Source organism: Salvelinus alpinus, chromosome 8 (assembly GCF_045679555.1).
Source record: "Salvelinus alpinus chromosome 8, SLU_Salpinus.1, whole genome shotgun sequence".
NCBI lineage: Eukaryota > Metazoa > Chordata > Actinopteri > Salmoniformes > Salmonidae > Salvelinus > Salvelinus alpinus.
This window is the reverse complement of record NC_092093.1, coordinates 30,431,832-30,453,233: the sequence shown is the minus strand read 5'-3', so window position 1 is coordinate 30,453,233 and position 21,402 is coordinate 30,431,832. Positions and strand designations below refer to the sequence as shown.

The following is a 21,402-nucleotide window of genomic DNA, read 5'->3' as shown; positions in this document are numbered from 1 at the left end:
ATCGCTCAGTAATGGCCCACTTTAATTCCAGAAATTCCAGTTTCCCAGAATGCAACTTGTAGTTCTTCTCAGTAGGGGTTAACGTCCGCAACCCATATCCGATAACTTTCAACACACCTCCCTGTCGCTGATACAGTACAGTACGGCACCAAGACCTTCTTCAGACTCATCTGTGTGTAACAAAAACAGCTTCTTGAAATCTGAATATCCCATCACAGGTGGATTAGTCAGTGTCGTGACTAACCTCTCTAGCACCTCTTTGATGTTTCTCTGTCCATTCCACTGCTTGGGATGACGGCAGCTGGAAAGAACAACATCCACAATCTTTCTTCTTTGGGTGTAATAACATGTCGTAGAGCAGCTTGGCGATCCTGGAGAAATCAGCGATGTAAGCTCTGAAGTATCCCAGGAAGCCAACCAGTGTTCTCACCTCCTTGAATGTCTTTGGTTTTTCAGTGTCAGAGCTTGGATAGCCTCCACCTCGTTGGGGTTCATGCAGTATCCATTCTCTGAGATCGCAAGTCCCAGACTTCTCTATTCAAAAAATCTAATTTCTTGGCTCTTAGCTTGATTCCACATTCCTTTTGTCTTTGCGGCACTTTTCGAACTTTCTCGGTATGTTTGTCAAAGTCTGTGCTGAAGACCAGGATGTCATCAAGGTAAGGGGGACACATCTCATCTCTCTGGTCTCCCAGACAACCTTCCATGTAGCGCTGATAAGATGCCCGAGCATTCGTAAAGCCAAACGGGATTCTCACCCATTCATATAGTCCCCAGGGTGAAATTGATGCTGTCTTTGTCCTGCTCTCTTCACTGATGAAGCCCTGATGATATGCTTTTCCTTTGCCAAGCACGGTGAACCAGGAGTTTCCACCAAGATTTTCCAGTATCTCTTGTATTCTCGGAATGGGATGACGGTCAGGTGTGTGTTCTCATTCAACCCTCGGTAGTCCCAACATAGACGCAGGCTACCATCCTTCTTCCTGACGCACACGATCAAAGAGGAATAGAAAGAGTACAATTTCTGAATCCATCCTCGACCGTGTAGATCTTGTATGTGATTCTTCCCATCTTGATACAGTGGTAGTGGAATGCACCCTTCAGTTGGATCTCCATTTGTAGATCTGGAATACATCCAGTGTCCCAATCGTATTTTGAGAACACATCACATTCCTCTCTTAACATACAACAAATCTTCTCTTGCTGGTCCTCTGATAAGTAATTGAGGTTGACTGGTGGGTCCCAACTAGCTTCTTCAAATTTCTTCTCTTGGTGTTTAACCACTTTGTATTTCATGTCCGGATCTGGGCCGTGTGGACTGCTCTTGAGGTGCTGGTTTAGCTTCAAAGGGGAGGATGACATCAATAGCATGTAACCAACCAAGCACTGTTTTATTCTGGAGAGTCATTTTCTGTAGTGCTCCCTACTGTCACTGTGATAACAGCTTTGTCTTCATGTTTCTTTACCGCCAATCCAATAGGCCATGAAGTATTCTCATTGGGTTGTAGCATCACGAGTTCCTGTCATTAAATTCTTATTCAAATTGCCATAGTTCACTTTTGCAACTTTGTATTGTCTTGCAATGTGACCGTAGGTGTTGCGGTTCGGTTTCTTCAGCACTGTAAAAACAACTCTAGGCCCTACATCCAACGCTGAGTTTAGGCTGTAAACAAACTGACTTGAGGAAACAGTTTGGTCTGCAGTTGAATCTTCTTGAGCCAACTCTTCAATCATGTTGAACCCTATGATCGGCCTCTCAAAGGAGCTGGTGCTTACCAACACTGGGACTTCCTGTCTGGGTTGTCTGGCAGATCAAATTCCCCTTCAAACCAGCCCTCGTAAGGTACACTTGTTCCGTTAGCAGCTGGGAGGTTCAACCCTTCATCATCAAGTAGTTCTTCAACGGATCTGATTTCAACGTCAGATAAGTATCTCCTCTTCCAGTTCAGCCCCACAATTGACACTTGTGATCCAGCATCCCACAACACTGAGGTGTTGATTCTGTCAAGAGAGCACTGGACTAGACATATGTGTCCTACCAGCTTGGCAGCTCTCGCTTGCTTCCTGGTAAGTGGCAACTGTCTCTCTGTAATTGCAGCTGAACATGTTTCAATCTTGCTTGTAGTTGCAGTATTTTCTTTTTGTTTACAACAGCCTGCAGCGAAGTGTTCATTACTGACACATTTGTAACAGTGTGCACATCTTCCATCAGGGTTGGACTCTTCACACTGTCTTGGTTTGCATTTCTCGTTACCACCACCAGAGTCTTTTTTTGTACGTGGCTGGTGTGTTTACTTCCCAGTCTTTATCCTATTGGTCTGAGAGAGGCTGGCTACTTGTGTGGTGAGGTTTTGAAGAGCATCAGAGATAGCTTTGTTTCCAGCGTCAAGCTTCTCAACCAGGGTATTTGATTTAGGTGTGTGACTTTCCCCTTCCTGGAACCACTGACCTGTTCTGTGTCATCTTTCTCTTCTTCCTGAACTGCAGCTACTTTAGCTCCTCTGCTCTTCAATAAGGCCGAACACTTGTTTTTCTTTTCCATCTCCAGAATGTAGACAGTATTCATGTTCTCCAGTAATGTCTCGTCCATCATGTTTGGATCCTGTAAGCAAGGCTTGTGATCTGCACATATGACGTCATCTTGGAGGCCTGTCATCACTGTCTGCAAGAACTATGTTTGGATCAGTTCTGGATTGTACTTCAATCCAGCTTTAGCTCTTTCTGATCCAGAGATGACTTTCTGTCTGATGTCCATTGCACGCACTAGCAACTGAATTGGGGTTTCTTTGGGTTCTTGAACTGCACTGGTCAATGAGTGATACAGCTCTGTTGCATCTTTTTCAATGTAGTGAGTTCTCAGTACTTGTCTCAATGAGCTCAGTGTCAACTCAGTTCTGCTTTCTAAGTATGTTTTCAGTTTAACCTCTGGAGCGATCGACTGAATGACAGCTTCAACAATTTCCCTTTCATCATAGCCTTTTTTCTGAGCTCTTTCAATCTGTTGAAGTTAAATTGATCCTTCTGGCCAACTTCACCGATCTGACCACTGATTCTGAACACTTTTCTGTAAATGGGGTGTACACTTGCATGGCTTTTCACTCGTATTGGCTTATTATCTGACTCAATTGCACTGGCTGGTTTGTGAGGAGAAATGCTTGTAGCAGTAGTACCATCATCCACCACAAGAGGGCACTCGTCAACCACATCCACACCCTTGTTCCCCAAGTTGTCAGTCAAAGGCATACACACAATCCATGTCTCAATAGTCTCAAGGCTTAAAAATCCTTCTTAAACCTGTCTCCTCCACTTCATCTACACTGACTGAAGTGGATTTAGCAAGTGACATCAATACTAGCTTTCACCTGGATTCACTTGGTCAGTCTACAGTATGTCATGGAAAGAGCAGGTGTCCTTAATGATTTGTACACTCAGTGTTTAGGCCCAGGCACTTTACTGTAATCTCGTCAACAAGTGGCATCTTAGTCCCCCTCACACTGGGGCATTTTACCAATGCTATTGCCTGCCTGCTAGACAATGGGACAAACTGTACTCGTTTAGCATTGGGAAGCATTTCTAAAGCTCTTTCTCTGAGACAGACAAGGATGGATCCTGGTCTGTTGTTCTCTTGAATTGCAATTGAAATATCCAGTTCAATATACTTACTCTGCACTTGCCTTATAGACGTGGAGGGCCACTCTGCCTCCCCAGAGATGACATGAGAAGAGCACTGAGCTCTCTGTGTAATACAATAAAACTGTGAACTATACGACCCTCGACGCGTGCATGTCTGCATTTAGAAATGTGAACTGAAGCTTGAAAAGCACAGAGAGGCTATGTTTCATAAGATGTTTTGCTGTCTGGGGTTAAGACACCTGTCTAGTCTTGCTCACAAACACACACTGGCGTGATACTATTTTGAATACATCCTGAATGTGAATGCATGACAAGCCGATGAATGTGGTTGAAATATATTGCATTTTCAGTTTTCATCCCAATACTACACTTTATATACATCACAGAAGACTGAAATATAACAAAACCGTTTGACATAGAAACACCGGATTATATATGTATATTTTATAATGTTTATTAATTATGAAATTATGAAAAATATTAACATTCCACCCTTGAGGCCACTAGAGGGAGCGTTGGTCATTAGACTGCAAGAAAGGGTTTTAATTAATCAGGTTAACATTCACAAGGCCCCGGGGCCAGACGGATTACCAGAACGAGTACTCAGAGCATTCGCTGACCATTTGGCAAGTGTCTTCACTGATGTTTTAAACCTCTCCCTGACCCAGTCTGTAATACCTACATGTTTCAAGCAGACCACCACAGTCCCTGTGCCCAAGAATGCCAAGGTACCCTGTCTACATCACTATCGCCCCGTAGCACTCACATCTGTACCCCTGTAATGCTTTGAATGGCTGGTCATGGCTCACATCTACACCATCATCCCAGAAACCCTGGACCCACTCCAATTCCGGTACCGCCCCAACAGATCCACAGATGACACAATCTCTATTGCAGTCCACCCTGTCCTCTCCCACCTGGACAAGATGAACACCTACGTGAGAATGCTGTTCATCGACTACAGCACAGTGTTCAACAACATAGTGCCCTCCAAGCTCATCACTAAGCTCAGGACACCGGGACTGAACAACACCCTCAGCAACTGGACTTCCTGACGGGCCGCCCCCCAGCTGGTGAGGGTAGGCAATTTGGCATGTGCCCTCAGATCCTCAAGTAGTTTTACAGCTGCACCATTGAGAGCGTCTAGATTGTCAAAGACTCCAGACACCAAGTCATGGACTGTTTTCTCTGCTACCGCACAGCAAGCAGTACCGATGCACCAAGTCTGAAACCAACAGAACCCTGAACAGCTTCCACCTCCAAGCCATAAGACTGCTAAACAGTTGACCAAATAGCTGCCTGGACTATCTGCATTGACCCTTTTTGCACTAACTCTTTTGACTCAATCCAAACGCTGCTGCTACTGTTTATTATCTATCCTGTTGCCTCGTCACTTTACCGCTACCTAAGGTTGAAGTCGGAAGTTTACATACACTTGGGTTGGAGTCATTAAAACTCGTTTTCAACCACTCCACAAATTTCTTGTTAACAAACTATAGTTTTGGCAAGTCGGTTAGGACATCTACTTTGTGCATGACACAAGTCATTTTTCCAACAATTGTTTACAGACAGACTATTTCACTTATAATTCACTGTATAACAATTCCAGTGGGTCAGAGGTTTACATAAACTAAGTTGACTGTGCCTTTAAACAGCTTGGAAAATTCCAGAAAATGATGTCATGCCTTTAGAAGCTTCTGATAGGCTAATTGACATAATTTGAGTCAATTGGAGGTGTACATGTGGATGTGTTTCAAGGCCTACCTTCAAACTCAGTGCCTCTTTGCTTGACATCATGGGAAATCAAAAGAAATCAGCCAAGACCTCAGAAAATAAATTGTAGACCTCCACAAGTCTTGCTCATCCTTGGGAGCAATTTCCAAATGCCTGAACAACAGCAAAGACCACAGACCTTGTGAAGCTGCTGGAGGAAAGCTGCTGGAGGTACAAAAGTATCTATATACACAGTAAAACAAGTCCTATATCGACATAACCTGAAAGGCCGCTCAGCAAGGAAGAAGTCACTGCTCCAAATATGCCATAAAAAAGACAGACTACAATTTGCAACTGCACATGGGGACAAAGATCGTACTTTTGGAGAAATGTCCTCTGGTCTGATGAAACAAAAATAGAACTGTTTGGCCATAATGACCATCGTTATGTTTGGAGGGAAAAGGGGGAGGCTTGCAAGCCGAAGAATACCATCCCAACCCTGAAGCACGGGGGTGGCAGCATCATGTTGTGGGGGTGCTTTGCTGCAGGAGGGACTGGTGCACTTCACAAAATAGATGGCACCATGAGGGAAGAAAATTCTGTGGATATATTGAAGCAACATCTCAAGACATCAGTCAGGAAGTTGAAGCTTGGTCACAAATGGGTCTTCCAAATGGACAATGACCCCAAGCGTACTTCCAAAGTTGTGTCAAAATGGCTTCAGGACAACAAAGTCAAGGTATTGGAGTGGCCATCACAAAGCCCTGACCCCAATCCCATAGAGAATTTGTGGGGACAGGGGACCAACACTTTACATGTTGCATTTTATATTTTTGTTCAGTATAATTTCTCATCCTAGAAAAGTAAGTAATTGTGAGGATGAGATGAGGAATTGACCATCCGCAGATTGCCTATGAGGATATTTACTTGGAATGCTCCACATTGTGAAACTACAGTCCAGTAGGCCTAGGCATATCAATAGCTGTATAGTGGGAAGGTTGAATTCTTCATGAAGAAAATTAAGACTTGATCTCATCGCCAAACAGTTTGTCAAATTACCTAGCTAGTGAAGCAAATAAGTAAGTAGGTACTTACAAATAAGTAACGATGTGCCTTCTTTGCCACCACAAGTTAACAAAGATGGCGGTGCCTTTATTTCTGTGAAAAATAAGATGCAGAGAAGCTTGATTGGTTGCTAAAGCTTTCCAAATGCACTCCAAAGTTTAAATTGATTGATAAAATAAAATAAATGGAGAATAAATGTGTGAGTAAGAAGGACATCATCTGATCCTTATCAGTCAGCAAGTGTTGACCTTCTTGACTTGTTCACACTTGTTAATTTCCTCAGTTATAGCCTGAACTTCAGTTAGAACACATGACCCAGGGATACGAGAGACTGTGGAGAAACAATCAAGTTCTGAGTAGGAAAGGTCGGATCATATCAAATACGCAATGAGAACCCCTTTCATATGGTACTTCAATATGTCTGGAGAAAATGTAATTCTCTCTCTCTCCCCTCTCTCTCTCTCCCTTTTTCTCTCTCATTTGGTTGGGGTTCTCTATGGGATATGATATTATTGAAATCCAAAGCTTACTCCAATACGAGTTGTTTTCAATTAAACATGCAACAGTAATTGTGTATAAATGAAATAAATTGAACAGTTAATTGGAATGAAAAATACATTGGGCATAATAAATCAGCTTTGCATATTGCTGCTGTATGTCACCCGTAAGGTATAACAGTAGTTCATTAAATCTGTTTATGGCATGGTAATTATTTAGACATGCCTCAAGGAGATTTCATACAAAGTGAGACCCATAGAAATATAATTATTTCAAATTCTATGGTGAGACCAATCTTCATAAAATCCAAATGTGTGCCTCTTAAATGGATGCAATACATGTTTGAAATGCTTTGGGGCTGTGTCACAGGGATTGCAGCATATTACCTTATAGTTTAAATGACATAAATCCCACACACAGGTCAAGAGGCGAAATACCCCAAACCCGCTAGATCAATATGGCCCCTTCTACCTACAGTTTTCACTGTTGCTAGGCAACAAACAACCTTGTAGGGATAAAGAGTGACAATCTGTGATGGGTTAGATTATGAATATTTACTGAGAATTGACAATTGCATTTCCTTGTCCAGTCCTTGATAAACAATATCTGTTTCAGAGGGGATAGTCTGAGTAAAGTCTGCTCGACTTGGGGGATGGGGCCACAGTGTCTCCTGACCCCTCCTGTCTCAGCCTCCAGTATTTATGCTGCAGTAGTTTATGTGTCGGGGGGCTAGGGTCAGTTGGTTATATCTGGAGTACTTCTCCTGTCTTATCCGGTGTCCTGTGTGAATTTAAGTATGCTCTCTCTAATTCTCTCCTTCTCTCTTTCTTTCTCTCTCTCGGAGGACCTGAGCCCTAGGACCATGCGTCAGGACTACCGGGCATGATGACTCCTTGCTGTCCCCAGTCCACCTGGCCTTGCTGCTGTTCCAGTTTCAACTGTTCTGCCTGCGGCTATGGAACCCTGACCTGTCCACCGGCACTTGCTACCTGTCCCAGACCTACTGTTTTCAACTCTCTAGAGACCGCAGGAGCGGTAGAGATACTCTTAATGATCGGCTATGAAAAGCCAACTGACATTTACTCCTGATTATTATTTGACCATGCTGGTCATTTATGAACATTTGAACATCTTGGCCATGTTCTGTTACAATCTCCACCCGGCACAGCCAGAAGAGGACTGGCCACCCCTCATAGCCTGGTTCCTCTCTAGGTTTCTTCCTAGGTTTTGGCCTTTCTAGGGAGTTTTTCCTAGCCGCCGTGCTTCTACACCTGCATTGCTTGCTGTTTGGGGTTTTAGGCTGGGTTTCTGTACAGCACTTCGAGATATTAACGGATGTACGAAGGGCTATATAAAATAAACTTGATTTGATTTGATTCAGCCTCTTGGTCATTTCACCAATTCGGTGCCTTTTGAAAAGTGTAACTTGGTAAAAAAAAAACGTTGGGATTTCACCTAATTTTAACATTCTGTCATAAGGAGCACATGTTCAACTTCATTAAAAACAGGTTTGTGCCAAATAAAGTAACAGGGTTGACGATTTCTTCTTAAATCAGCCATAAATTTGATTCACTGTTCATGAGTCTTATTGCAATAGCTTCTACCCCTAAGCCATAAGACTCCTGAACAGCTAATCAGATGGCTACCCAGACTATTTGCATTGCCCCCCCTTTTATGCTGCTGCTATTCTCTGTTTATTATTATTGCATAGTCACTTTAACTCTACCTATATGTACATATTACCTCAATTACCTAGACTAACCGGTGCCCCCACACATTGACTCTGTACCGGTACCCCCTGTATAAAGCCTCGCTGTTGTTATTTTACTGCTGCTCTTTAATTATTTGTTACCTTTATTTCCTATTTTTTACTTAACATATATTTTTTATTAAAACTGCATCGTTGGTTAAGGGCTTGTAAGTAAGCACTTCACTAAGGTCTACACATGTTGTATTCGGTGCATGTTAATTTTTTATATGATTTGAAATTCCCTTGTGACAGCGGGAATGGAAGCTTGTTGTGTGCATCAGGGAGTGGCAATTGAATACAAGCTTCATCCCAAAACATTTCTATCCCGTCTATCTCAGGCTTCCACCACAAAACACCAGAAAATGGCCAAAAAGAGTAGAACCAGCTCACCTGCTTTTACTCTATGGTTTGACTTTTAGATGTTCAATGTTCCATTTAAAAATTATATTTTAAATAGTTTCACCATATCAAAACGAGAGTTCAGTTCACATAACAGGTGTTGACTTTAAAAGGAGGGACAAATGTAAATAAATCATAATTTTCAGAAGTGACTTTTGACAAAGTAACAAAATAACTTTCACATTATTTTGGGGTTATGTGGCTTAAAATCTTCCTAGAAGTGATACAGGGTTGAGGAAAGAAATGTAACAATTCAGAATTTTGGCACTTTAGCAAGCTTTAATTCATATTAAAAATCAGATGTATTGAATTCTCCATGTGGTCTATATTAAAATGCACTCTACAGTCTCACCACACAGTATCAAGGTTCAATTTCTTCCAACAATTCTACACATACAAATGGTTAAAAATTGTCCATACCCCCAATGAGTATACAGTACGTTATACAGTAACATAATGGAATTGATACCATTGGTACCTTATTAGGAGAGTCCAATTTAGATTGTGAGAAACAAATTATCCAATTCTTTTTAGGGGATTTTGTATTTATAACATAAAAATACATTACAAAGCAATCATGTCAATAAGACAATGCTAACCGAATTAGGCCTATGCATGGAGGAAGGAACCCAACCCAGTGGATACTCTTCTGTTCCCATTAATGCCATTTGGCTAATTGGCAGGACAAATTACACCAATCCTGCAGAACAGAAGCACTTCAGGCATAACCTCTACAATCTCCCTGGTATTATAACCCTCTTACAACATGGCCATAGAAGGTCACGCTCAATAAACCAGCCGGTCAGTGAGAAATTTCAGTGGTGATTTCTTTTTCAAATTTTACCCCCTTTTTCTCCCCAATTTCGTGATATCCAATTACGATCTTGTCTCATTGCTGCAATTCCCAGACGGCTCGGGAGAGGCGAAGGTGATCGTAATGCATCCTCCAAAACACGACTCACCAAACCGCGCTTCTTAACACCCGCTTGCTTAACCCAGAAGCAAGCTGCACCAATGTGTTGGAGGATACACCGTTCAACATGCGACCGAAGTCGCCCGCCACTAGGAGATGCTAGAGCGCGATGAGACAAGTAAATCCCACCCGGCCAAACCCTCCCCTAACCCGTACGACGCTAGGCCAATTGTGCGGTGCCCTATGGGACTCTCAGTCACGGCCGGTTGTGTCACAGCCTGAGATCAAACCCCAGGCTGTAGTGACGCCGCAACACTGCGACGCAGTGCCTTAGACCGATGTGCCGCTCGGGAGACTTAAGTGGTTATTTCTAATAAGGTAGAGGGGCCCTTTACTAAGGTCAGAGTGAGAGGTCATCCAGTCATATCCAATGACTGTCTTCATGTCTCTCTGGGGCGGTGCCCTTGATTTGGACTCATACTGCCCTTAATTATCCCATTAATTATAGTGTAAACCTAAGGCTCTGCACAGAGCTTTAATAGGACAGCTCTGTGATTTAGAGCTCCAGTAATGTCAGCTTTGATCTGTGGGCCCACTGGAAACATCAGGCATGATTACCAAGCAGCAGCCAAGGAGCAGGGCTGGGAGACCACTAGGCCATTTAAAAGGACCAGGAAAGCCTTAAGAATCTACAGTTGAAGTCGGAAGTTTACATACACCTTAGCCAAATACATTTAAACTCAGTTTTTCACAATTCCTGACATTTAATCCTAGTAAAAATTCACTGTCTTAGGTCAGTTAGGATCCTCACTTTATTTTAAGAATGTGAAATGTCAGAATAATAGTAGAGTGATTTATTTCAGCTTTTATTTATTTCATCACATTCCCAGTGGGTCAGAAGTTTACATACACTCAATTAGTATTTGGTAGCATTGCCTTTAAATTGTTTAATTTGGGCCAAACGTTTTGGGTAGCCTTCCACAAGCTTCCCACAATAAGTTGGGTGAATTTTGGCCCATTCCTCCTGACAGAGCTGGTATAACTGAGTCAGGTTTGTAGGCCTCCTCGCTCGCACACGCTTTTCATTTCTGCCCACAATCGCACACAAATTTTCAGTTCTGCGCCACAAATTTTCTATGGGATTGAGGTCAGGGCTTTGTGATGGCCACTCCAATACAATGACTTTGTTGTCCTTAAGCCATTTTGCCATAATTTTGAAGGAAGTATGCTTGGGATCATTGTCCATTTGGAAGACCCATTTGCGACCAAGATTTAACTTCCTGACTGATGTCTTGAGATGTTGCTTCAATATATCCACATAATTTTCCTCCCTCATGATGCCATCTATTTTGTGAAGTGCACCAGTCCCTCCTGCAGCAAAGCACCCCCACAACATGATGCTGCCACCCCCGTGCTTCACGGTTGGGATGGTGTTCTTCGGCTTGCAAGCCTCCCCTTTTCCCTCCAAACATAACGATGGTCATTATGGCCAAACAGTTCTATTTTTGTTTCATCAGACCAGAGGCCATTTCTCCAAAAAGTACGATCTTTGTCCCTATGTGCAGTTGCAAATTGTAGTCTGGCTTTTTTTATGGCGGTTTTGGTGCAGTGGCTTCTTAATTGCTGAGTGGCCTTTCAGGTTATGTCGATATAGGACTCGTTTAACTGTGGATATAGATACTTTTGTACCTGTTTCCTCCAGCATCTTCACAAGGTTCTTTGCTGTTGTTCTGGGATTGATTTGCACTTTTCGCACCAAAGTACGTTCATCTCTAGGAGACAGAACGCGTCTCCTTCCTGAGCGGTATGACGGCTGCGTGGTCCCATGGTGTTTATACTTGCATGCTATTGTTTCTACAGATGAACGTGGTATCTTCAGGCATTTTGAAATTGCTCCCAAGGATGAACCAGACTTGTGGAGGACTCGTTTTACTGTGGATACTTTTGTACCTCCAGCAGCTTTCCTCCAGCAGCTTCACAAGGTCCTTTGCTGTTGTTCAGGCATTTGGAAATTGCTCCCAAGGATGAGCCAGACTTGTGGAGGTCTACAATTTATTTTCTGAGGTCTTGGCTGATTTCTTTTGATTTCCCATGATGTCAAGCAAAGAGGCACCGAGTTTGAAGGTAGGTCTTGAAATACATCCACAGGTACACCTCCAATTGACTCAAATTATGTCAATTAGCCTATCAGAAGCGTCTAAAGGCATGACATCATTTTCTGGAATTTTCCAAGCTGTTTAAAGGCAGTCAACTTAGTTTATGTAAACCTCTGACCCACTGGAATTGTTATACAGTGAATTATAAGTGAAATAATCTGTCTGTAAACAATTGTTGGAAAAATGACTTGTGTCATGCACAAAGTAGATGCCCTAACTGATTTGCCAAAACTATAGTTTGTTAACAAGAAATGTGTGGTGTGGTTGAAAAACGAGTTTTAATGACTCCAACCTAAGTGTATGTAAACTTCCGACTTCAACTGTATTACATGTCAAGCTGTCTTTCCTTTTTCTCCCCCTCTATTTTCTCTATCTCACCTCACCCAGTATTAGACCTTTGATTCATTATTTCATGAATTAATGAGGGCATTCCGTAGCGACTGCGTTCGAGACAACTCATGGTCCAATGAATGCACCTGCTAGGAGCATTTGTCCTGCGTCCAAAGCTACATCCATAATCGGTAGACGGTTCTGTATGAAGAATTACCGTTTGCATCGCACAGCAGTGAACAAGAATCTATTAAATCCAATGTTTTCAGGTTTTTCCCGCGTTTACACCTGTCTGTTGTTAGCTAATGAGTCACGCAAAATGAGCAGACGTGAAGTAAAGGGGGGGGGGGGGAGCGGTAGCATCTAAAAACTGGATTTAATAGATTCTTGTTCACTGCGCTGTGATGCAAACGGCGATTCTCCAATCTGGGGCCTGTTGCACAAAAGTAGAATTAAGACATCCGGGATAAATGACTCAGCTGAGCTCAATGAAGCCAAAACATGTGCGTCCAGGCTTAATTGGTTGCACAAAGACCAAGCCAGGATGAGCAGACACGGATTCATTAAGCCAGGTGAAACCAATCCTGGATAGGTGCGCGCTCACGGCTCACTCAAATAGACCCCGCCACAGATCACAGATTAACTGATTTACCATGGCAACTAGAGCCGCGTACTTTTCCCCGTCGGAAGCACAAATCCTCATGGAGGCATACGAGGAGGTAAAAGATATAATTAAGAAGAAAGGCAACACCGCCACAGTGATAAAGCAAAGAGAAAAAGCGTGGCAAAGTATTGCAGACCGCCTGAATGCGTAAGTAGTGCACAATTACACACTCACCGCTCCGCTGAAACATCACAATTACAATTCAAATATTTAATTCACATCTCCAAAAATGCAGTTGTACTGTAATTATGAAACGGTTAAATTTTTAATTGAAATGCACTGCAGATATGAGTGAAATTGTGTAAAGTAACTCCATCACACTGTATAAAGCTATGATAAATTTTTTGATATTTTTACTGAAAACAAGACAAAAATACCAAGTAATTTTTTTGCAGTGTGACTCCATTAAATGTGTGTGTGTGTGTGGTGTGTGTGTGTGTAGATTAAACATGAACGGGCCAAAACGGACATGGCAGCAGGTCAAAATCAAATACAAGAACATTCTGCAGAATGGTATGGTCCCTGACTAATATTTAACAAAGCACAAGCATATATTGTACCCAGAAGGTGCCTGCTCACACATTGTCTGTACTGTTTTAGCAGTGAAAAAGAATACCCACAGACAAGGCACGGGTGGTGGGTCACCAAAGGCTGACCTTACCCCAGCAGAGGACATGGCCTTGGAGCTAAATAAAGGCAGGCCCGTCTTAGAGGGGATCCCTGGGGGGAAAGAGACGAGCATAGGTTCCTCCCAAGATGCCACCCGCTTCATTCAAGGTATGTCCTTCCATCTCTACATGGGATACAACCACATTCATATTGAATCAATTTGGACTGTCTGACTTTGGTTTACCTATTGCCTTGCAGTGTCTGGCAGCACTGTGTTCCTGTTAGAGCCACCAGCACAAGCACCAGACGATGCTGATCCAGTGAGTACTCCATCAAAGGCATACTGTAGGCCTGGCATGTCTTGTCTACTAGCTTCAATATGAATCCGATTAAATGTGATAGGGTGAAGGCCCCAGTGCAGCAGCAACAGCACATGATGGAGACGATGATGAGGAGGAGACCATCTCTCTGGATTCCAGAAGGCATGAGGTATCATGTTAAGACTGTGAAAGTACTATTTACTCTACAATGGTGAGGAGTCCTCATCAAAATCAAAAAATCTAATTTCTTTTACAGGACCCAGATGCTATACAGTGGGAAAACCAGCCTGGCAACATAGTGCGTATTAATAAAAGGACACCACATCCTGCCAAATTCCAGCTGCGCTAATTGTATTGTGTTCACAGAGCTCACAAGCTATCAGAAAGTTGTATGGCAACCACCTCCGGCGCCAAATAGAACTGGCAGACATAGACATTCAGTACAAGAAGAAAAAGATGGAAAATCTTGCACTGGAGTCCGAAATAAAAATGAGGACAATTAGGAAACTGGACCTTGAAATAAAAAAACTTGAGAGGGAGGTGAGATATGCCTTCAATGTACACTGTATGCTAACTGTAACACAAATGTATTAATCATTATTTTTCTTTCCTCCCCCAGCTCCAAGAAGATGACACAGCTCAAAATAAAAATTAGGTATATTCTCGTAAAGTCAAGTGAGCCATGACATATGAGCTCTTATTGTGAGCACACAGGACGGTGGCATCTTTCTAAGGTTTTTTTTTATTTTCCCAGCAATCAGTACAACCAAGTCATCGTTATAAGGCATCGCCCTCTTTTGCCCACCCCCCCAGCACCAGGTGTGGCCACTAGCCTATATGAAGGCCCAAAATTGTGTGTTCCTTTCTGCTCTGACAATGGCATGCCCATTCGTGCGAGATGTGGTGGATGAAGAAGCACTTGTGCTGAGGAGAGCCTTCAGGCGAGAAAGGGTCTTCAGGGACCGGTTGGACCCACTGGCCTTCCCTGATGACCATCTATATGAAAGATACAGGTTTTCTGCAGATGGCATCAGGTATCTATGCAGACTACTGGGTCCCAGGATTAAGCACCGCACTGCACGGAACCATGCACTGAGTGTGGAGCAAATGGTTTGTGTGGCCTTGCGCTTTTTTGCTAGTGGAGCCTTCCTGTACTCAGTGGGGGATGCTGAACAAGGCCACAATTTGCCGCACAATAAGGAGTGTGTGTCTGGCTATCAAAGCATTAGCAGATGTCTTCATCTCCTTCCCTGGCCACAGAAGACTCTGTGACATCAAAGAGGAGTTCTATAGGATTGCAGGTAAGAGGATCTACAAATTACAGGACAACTGTTAACACATAGTAGGATACTCATTACTTTGTGTGACAGGTTTCCCCAATGTCATTGGTGCAGTGGACTGCACACACATAAGGATAAAAGCCCCCTCAGGTGCCCATGAGGCCGATTTTGTGAATAGGAAATCCTTTCACAGCATTAATGTTCAGGTGAACATAACTTTTTGATATTGTCCATTGACGAACACTCTGCATTGCCAGTGATGTGCATTGATTGGTGTAATATTCCTCATCTTATGATTTCAGATGGTCTGCAATGCTGACTGTGTGATCAGCAATGTTGTGGCAAAATGGCCTGGCTCAGTCCATGACTCCAGAATCTTTCGGGCCTCTGAAATCTATCAGTGCCTATCACAAGGTAAGCCACACAACCCCTATTTATAACCATCATGGCTGTGTCAAGAATATCACTGTGTTTATGAGGTAGTAATGATGAGATTTTGTGTTGACAGGTGAATTCTCTGGTGTGTTGCTGGGAGACAGGGGGTATGGCTGCCAGCCTTTTCTCCTGACACCTTTCACAGACCCCCAGGAAGCACAGCAGGCCTACAACCATGCCCATGCCAGGACCAGGGCCAGAGTTGAAATGACCTTTGGCCTCCTGAAGGCACGCTTTCACTGCCTTCACAAATTAAGGGTCAGCCCTGTTAGGGCATGTGATATTACTGTGGCTTGTGCTGTCCTCCACAATGTGGCCTGCCTGAGGAAGGAGAGGGCCCCCAGAGTGCCACCAGCCATGGACTGGGACAATCCGGCAATCTTCCCTGATGACGACAGTGGTCGGCTGCTGAGGGACCAATATGTGTTGAATTATTTTAGTTAGTATGTGTGCTTTCAATTTTGGTTAAATATGTCCTGCGGTGGCAGAGGAATTTGGGTTTTTTTGGGTTCGTTTTTTGACGAATTTGGCCTCTTATGATGTTTGTGCGGTATACTGTGTGTAATACAAGGCTGCAGGGAGGCTACTGCATCCATTCATTTGTCTGTTCAGTTGATGTGTATGGATTTGTCCTGCATTTATTTTAGTGTGCAGACATGCAGGGTGTGTTATATACAGACCTTTGAATGTGTATGTATCATTTTGTATAATATGCTTGGATTCTGTGCTTTCCATCTTGTAGAGTCACTGTGACTTCAGTTTCGAAAGGAGCTGATGGTTTACCTGCTTTGTTTTGTCCTTATTCAATAAAGGAACATAATGTTACACATTGTGTTTTTATATTCATATGGAATGTGTATTTGTTTATATGACAGAGTACTAGGGCCACACTGAAGAAAAAGGATAAAGTCATAAATTTATGAGGCTGGTTCTTTCTGCAGAAAAGCTACATATTGTTTTTACAGTTTTGATACTTATGACAATGTGATACTTAATATTCTGGCACATCAGCATGTCTTTGTTTATGAAACCATACTTAAGTACAATTTCACGAAATGCCCCACATCTGTCATTTTAACAACTGCCCTCCTTTAAAACAACTGGTTACAATATTATGACTTGTGTTTTTTTCCCCTCTGTGGCCCTAATATTCTATCATTTTATATATAGCCTTATAGTCTATGGGAAACTGTAAATTATCTAATGATAGCAACATCATCTAAAAATCATTTTTTATCCAAAATCATTGAAATTAATGATCACAAACGTTTAAATAATAACAGTGGGTCTAGTTATATGTGATAACAATGTATAGTGAGCAGTGAAATAACTATTGGTTTCCATTTGTGGTGACTGCTGACTGACATTAGGGATGAGATTAAATAGATCCTGGAATTTAGCCTGGTCTGGAGCAGGCTAGCTCCACAGAATAAATCTCCATGGTAATTTATACCATAACATATCCTCCTGCCCCCTATCCATCTTTAGTGCAACCGGATTACGGATCAATTGAGCCAGGATCACCAAGATATCCTGGCTTAATCCCTTATCCTAGTTTTGTGCAACAGGCCCCAGAACTGTCTAACCCATGATATATTCAACATTTATCAACACTTTATTACACATGTGAATCTGCAGGTGAGAGGTTTAGCTAGAGGAACATATCTGTTTCAAATTCAGTGTTCTCTGCTACCCAAAGGCCATTAGTTGTGCAGTCCATAATATGAATATAAATACAGCAAATATTGTTCGTTGTATTTATTTAATATTATTATTATTATTATTATTATTATTATTTGCCTACTTCTTCGTGTCTCGGTGGCATTAATTGGTGGATATTTTGAAACACCAAGCAGGGTACTGCTGCTTTAAATATATCAGGCTATGTAACCTACAGTAAGTAGTCAGTCCACTAGTGTTCACAAAACTGTGTAAAGGAGCAGATACTCGGTGCTTGCGTGCTACCTTCGTACACACACATACACACACACACACACACACAGTCCACTTCGTTCAGTTGGTCATCTTTGGAGAGGTGTGCTCATCCAGTGTGATAAATATTTCACACTTTGCGTGTTTTATGCTCAAGATGGACCAGAAAGACACCGATATGAATGAAAAGGGAGTTACTTCTTCGACCAGTGGAGTTGTGGTCCAAGTAAGAGAGAAGAAAGGACCTTTGCGTGCAGCTATTCCATACATGCCATTCCCAGTAGCAGTAATATGCCTATTTCTCAACACTTTTGTTCCTGGTTTAGGTGAGTTTACACTTTGATTTAGCAACTTTTTTTTTAAAAACACCATGTGAAGTATCAACTGTCGAAAGCATACAGTGAGCATATTGCACTGTTTTTCTTAGGTTTTTCTTAGAACGGAATATTTGCATACTTTTTGAAACGGTTTGTATTCATCACAAATTCGTTTTTATTATCATTGTAGTTGTATTATTATTTATTTTTTTGTGAATGTCTGAATTCACCGTTATGCGCACCTGGGGTGTATTAATTACGCCATTATGTTGCAAAACGTTTTGCAACCGATACTGTTTACTCCAAACGGAAAACGTTTTGCAACAAAAAAAATGTTTTATTTTGGACAAATTCTGGTAGGTCCCTGCTCCCTTCATTCCCTTTGCTCAGTTTGCTTCTGGTTGGTTCTTAAACTGTAAACGGTTTCCGTTACAAGACGTAATGAATGCACCACTGATGCTTGGGACATGGTTGTAACATTTGCCAGGTTGGGCGTAGGAGTAAAGAGAAAAGCGAGGCCATAAAACTGAAAGTGGTTGCTGCCATCTTGCTAGTTCAGGTTTTACTGGGACTAGTCTGTCCGCTCACTAGCGCTCAGTGAGCAGCACTGAGCGACGACGTCATCATGACGTCATCCAAAAACTTGACAAACATTGATTTTAATATAAAATGTTAATGCATTCGACATTGCAGCCGACTTTGAAGGCAAGGTGAGACTGACTAATCTACAAATCAACTTGCATCATAAATAACTACTCAATATTATTTGTAGATCAGCCAGTCGGTCACGTTTTACCCATGATACATCATAGTTTTGATGCACTCATACACTCTGAGTGCAAAAAAAAGGCCTCTGCAACAATTATTTGAGTAATTAAATTGTTATTTTGTACACAAAGGTAATGACTAAAGTGTCTTATTTGGACTAGAAAAATGTAACTTCTCTATTGTCTTTTTGGCAGTACATCAGATAAACTGCAGTGAGGAAAGTGCCCTCTGAGCACAAGGGAGAGCCTGTGACATAACTTCCGCTTTTGGATGAGCGCCTCGCTGTTTACAGTCCCTGGTGAAACGGATAGCGTACGACTGGAAAACATTGAGCTTTCCGAGCAAGTGTTCGAGGAAGCTCTAACTAAAACTTATTCATGGGATAGCTTCTTTGTAGGCACTTCCACATACCAATTTTGTTGCTGTCAACTTGGTTGGAGATTCTATTATCGCTAGATAACACTAGCTAATATCTGGGAAGCAGCTAGCTAAGGCAGGTTTGCTAGCTTGCTCTCTGAAATTGTTTCCAATATTAACGAGACGACACTCCATCTTAACAACTCCTCCAAATTTACTGAACAGTGCAGAAGAGAACCTCCAAACGTTTTTTTTCCCTCTCGTCATGACCAGAATTTGGGGCATGTACACTAGTTTCAGGCGTTTCTTTTTCGCCTGCTACGTTAGGTTAGCGTTCTGTGGAGAACTGTTCCCTTCTTTGCCAGTGTCAACTCTGGTAGCTGGCTTCCGTGAAAGAGAGGCTATAACTTTAAACTATAGCAAAATACACAATTAAGTGAATTAGTGATACAAATTGTTAGACATACAGTACGTGACCAAAAGCATGTGGACACCTGCTCGTCGAACATCACATTCCAAAATCATGGGCATTAATATGGAGTTGGTCCCACCCTTTGCTGCTATAACAGCCTCCAATCTTCTGGGAAGGCTTTCCACTAGATGTTGGAACATTGCTGCGGGGACTTGCTTCCATTCAGCCACAAGAGCATTAGTGAGGTCGGGCACTGATGTTGGGCGATTAGGCTTGGCTTGCAGTCGACGTTCCAATTCATCCCAAATTTGTTCGATGGGGTTGAGGTCAGGGCTCTGTGCAGGCCAGTCAAGTTCTTCCACACCGATCTCGACAAACCATTTCTCTATGGACCTCGCTTTGTACATGGGGGCATTGTCATGCTGAAACAGGAAAGGGCCTTTCCCAAACTGTTGCCACAAAGTTGGAAGCACAGAATAGTCTAGAATGTCATTATATGCTGTAGCGTTAAGATTTTCCTACGGGGCCTAGCCCGAACCATGAAAAACATCCCCAGACCATTATTCCTCCTCCACAAAACTTTACAGTTGGCACTATGCATTGGGGCAGGTAGCGTTCTCCTGGCATCTGGATTCATCACTCCAGAGAACTCGTTTCCACTTCGTCGGAGTCCAATGGCTGCGAGCTTTACACCACTCCAGCCGATGCTTGGCATTGCGCATGGGGATCTTAGGCTTGTGTGTGGCTGCTCGGCCATGGAAACCCATTTCATGAAACTCCCGACGAACAGTTATTGTGCTGACATTGCTTACAGACGCAGTTTGGAACTCGGTAGTGAGTGTTGCAACCGAAGAGTGATGATTTTTTAGCGCTTCAGCACTCGGTGGCCCGGTTCTGTGAGGTTGTGTCCTACCACTTCGCGGCTGAGCCGTTGCTACTCCTAGACGTTTCCACTTCACAATAACAGCACTTACAGTTGACTGGGGCAGCTCTAGCAGGGCAGAAACTTGACAAACTGACTTGTTGTGAAGGTGACATCCTATGACGGTGCCACGTTGAAAGTCACTGATCTCTTAGTAAGGCCATTCTACTGCCAATGTTTGTCTATGGAGACTGCATAACTGTGCTTGATTTTATACACCTGTCAGAAACTGGTGTGGCTGAAATAGCCGAATCCACTAATTTGAAGAGATGTCCACATACCTTTGTGTATATATAGTGTAAATCATTAATACACATTTATGAGATCCATATCATAATAGTGATACATAATATACATTAGAAAGACATTTCATCAGCAAACTATTACTCCCCTTCATCTCTTCATCTATGAAGATGAATTCGTTGAGAATCTCAGTCAGATGCTTCCTCCCTAGAGTCTCAGTAATTGCAACACTGCTGTTTAATATGGATTTTGCAATTTGGTTTTATATGCCCTATCTTCTTCCCTATCCTCCTTTATCTTCAACTCTTCCTCATCTCCTAATTGTCAAGAGGCGATGCTGGGCTGGCAATAGGTCCCATTTGGAGTTCCGTCTATGCATGCCTCTGTCTTTGTACAGATGCCACTGTACCCTATCTGGACCATGGAGTTAGAGGATCTAATAGGAGTCAGTAATGGGATCTGTATAGTAGTGATTTCCATTTTCAGCATAACATTGATTTCCACACTATCCTGCCCTGATCCTAATGAATCCTGTGGAGCCCAGGCCCCACATATCCCTTTCATAGCAGGCACATCTGAAAGGAGAGGAGCCAGGAGCTGCTCGGCCCTCGTTAGAAAAGTGAACTAGGCCTACTGTGCTGTTCACTGCCAGTGCCATTCACTGACTGAGTCACTGTTATTATTTG

At 42.6% G+C, this 21,402-nt stretch overlaps 2 protein-coding genes across 5 annotated transcripts in view; both read left to right on the top strand.

Moving 5' to 3' along the window:
- The first annotated feature begins 12,891 nt into the window (after positions 1–12,891).
- Positions 12,892–16,611, top strand: LOC139582904 (myb/SANT-like DNA-binding domain-containing protein 4). 3 transcript variants are annotated; one of them, XM_071413348.1, is made up of 10 exons: positions 12,892–13,268; positions 13,564–13,634; positions 13,722–13,898; positions 13,989–14,050; positions 14,133–14,219; positions 14,307–14,348; positions 14,417–14,590; positions 14,670–15,351; positions 15,633–15,744; positions 15,839–16,611. In XM_071413348.1, the coding sequence occupies exons 1-8, from the start codon at positions 13,111–13,113 to the stop codon at positions 14,703–14,705; spliced, it is 807 nt and encodes a 268-aa protein (XP_071269449.1). In that variant the 5' UTR covers positions 12,892–13,110; the 3' UTR covers positions 14,706–15,351; positions 15,633–15,744; positions 15,839–16,611. The 3 variants fall into 3 exon arrangements, with proteins under 3 accessions (XP_071269449.1, XP_071269448.1, XP_071269447.1); XM_071413347.1 differs by adding an exon at positions 15,421–15,536 and having other exon boundaries at positions 14,417–15,351; XM_071413346.1 differs by having other exon boundaries at positions 14,417–15,351.
- Positions 16,612–17,685: 1,074 nt separating this feature from the next.
- The window catches only part of LOC139582903 (protein stum homolog), a 39,835-nt gene continuing 36,118 nt past the window's right edge, over positions 17,686–21,402 (top strand). For both annotated transcript variants that reach the window (XM_071413344.1, XM_071413343.1), the window contains exon 1: positions 17,686–18,023. In XM_071413344.1, coding sequence (XP_071269445.1) covers positions 17,846–18,023 — 178 coding nt within the window. In that variant the 5' untranslated portion in view covers positions 17,686–17,845. The remainder of the gene's footprint in view (positions 18,024–21,402) is intronic.

Coding starts and splice junctions, on each gene's coding strand:
- LOC139582904 (XM_071413346.1), top strand. CDS start 13,111: ATGGCAACTAGAGCCGCGTACTTTTCCCCGTCGGAAGCACAAATCCTC. Junction 13,269..13,563: donor ATTGCAGACCGCCTGAATGC/GTAAGTAGTGCA, acceptor GTGTGTGTGTAG/ATTAAACATGAACGGGCCAA. Junction 14,051..14,132: donor CACCAGACGATGCTGATCCA/GTGAGTACTCCA, acceptor TAAATGTGATAG/GGTGAAGGCCCCAGTGCAGC.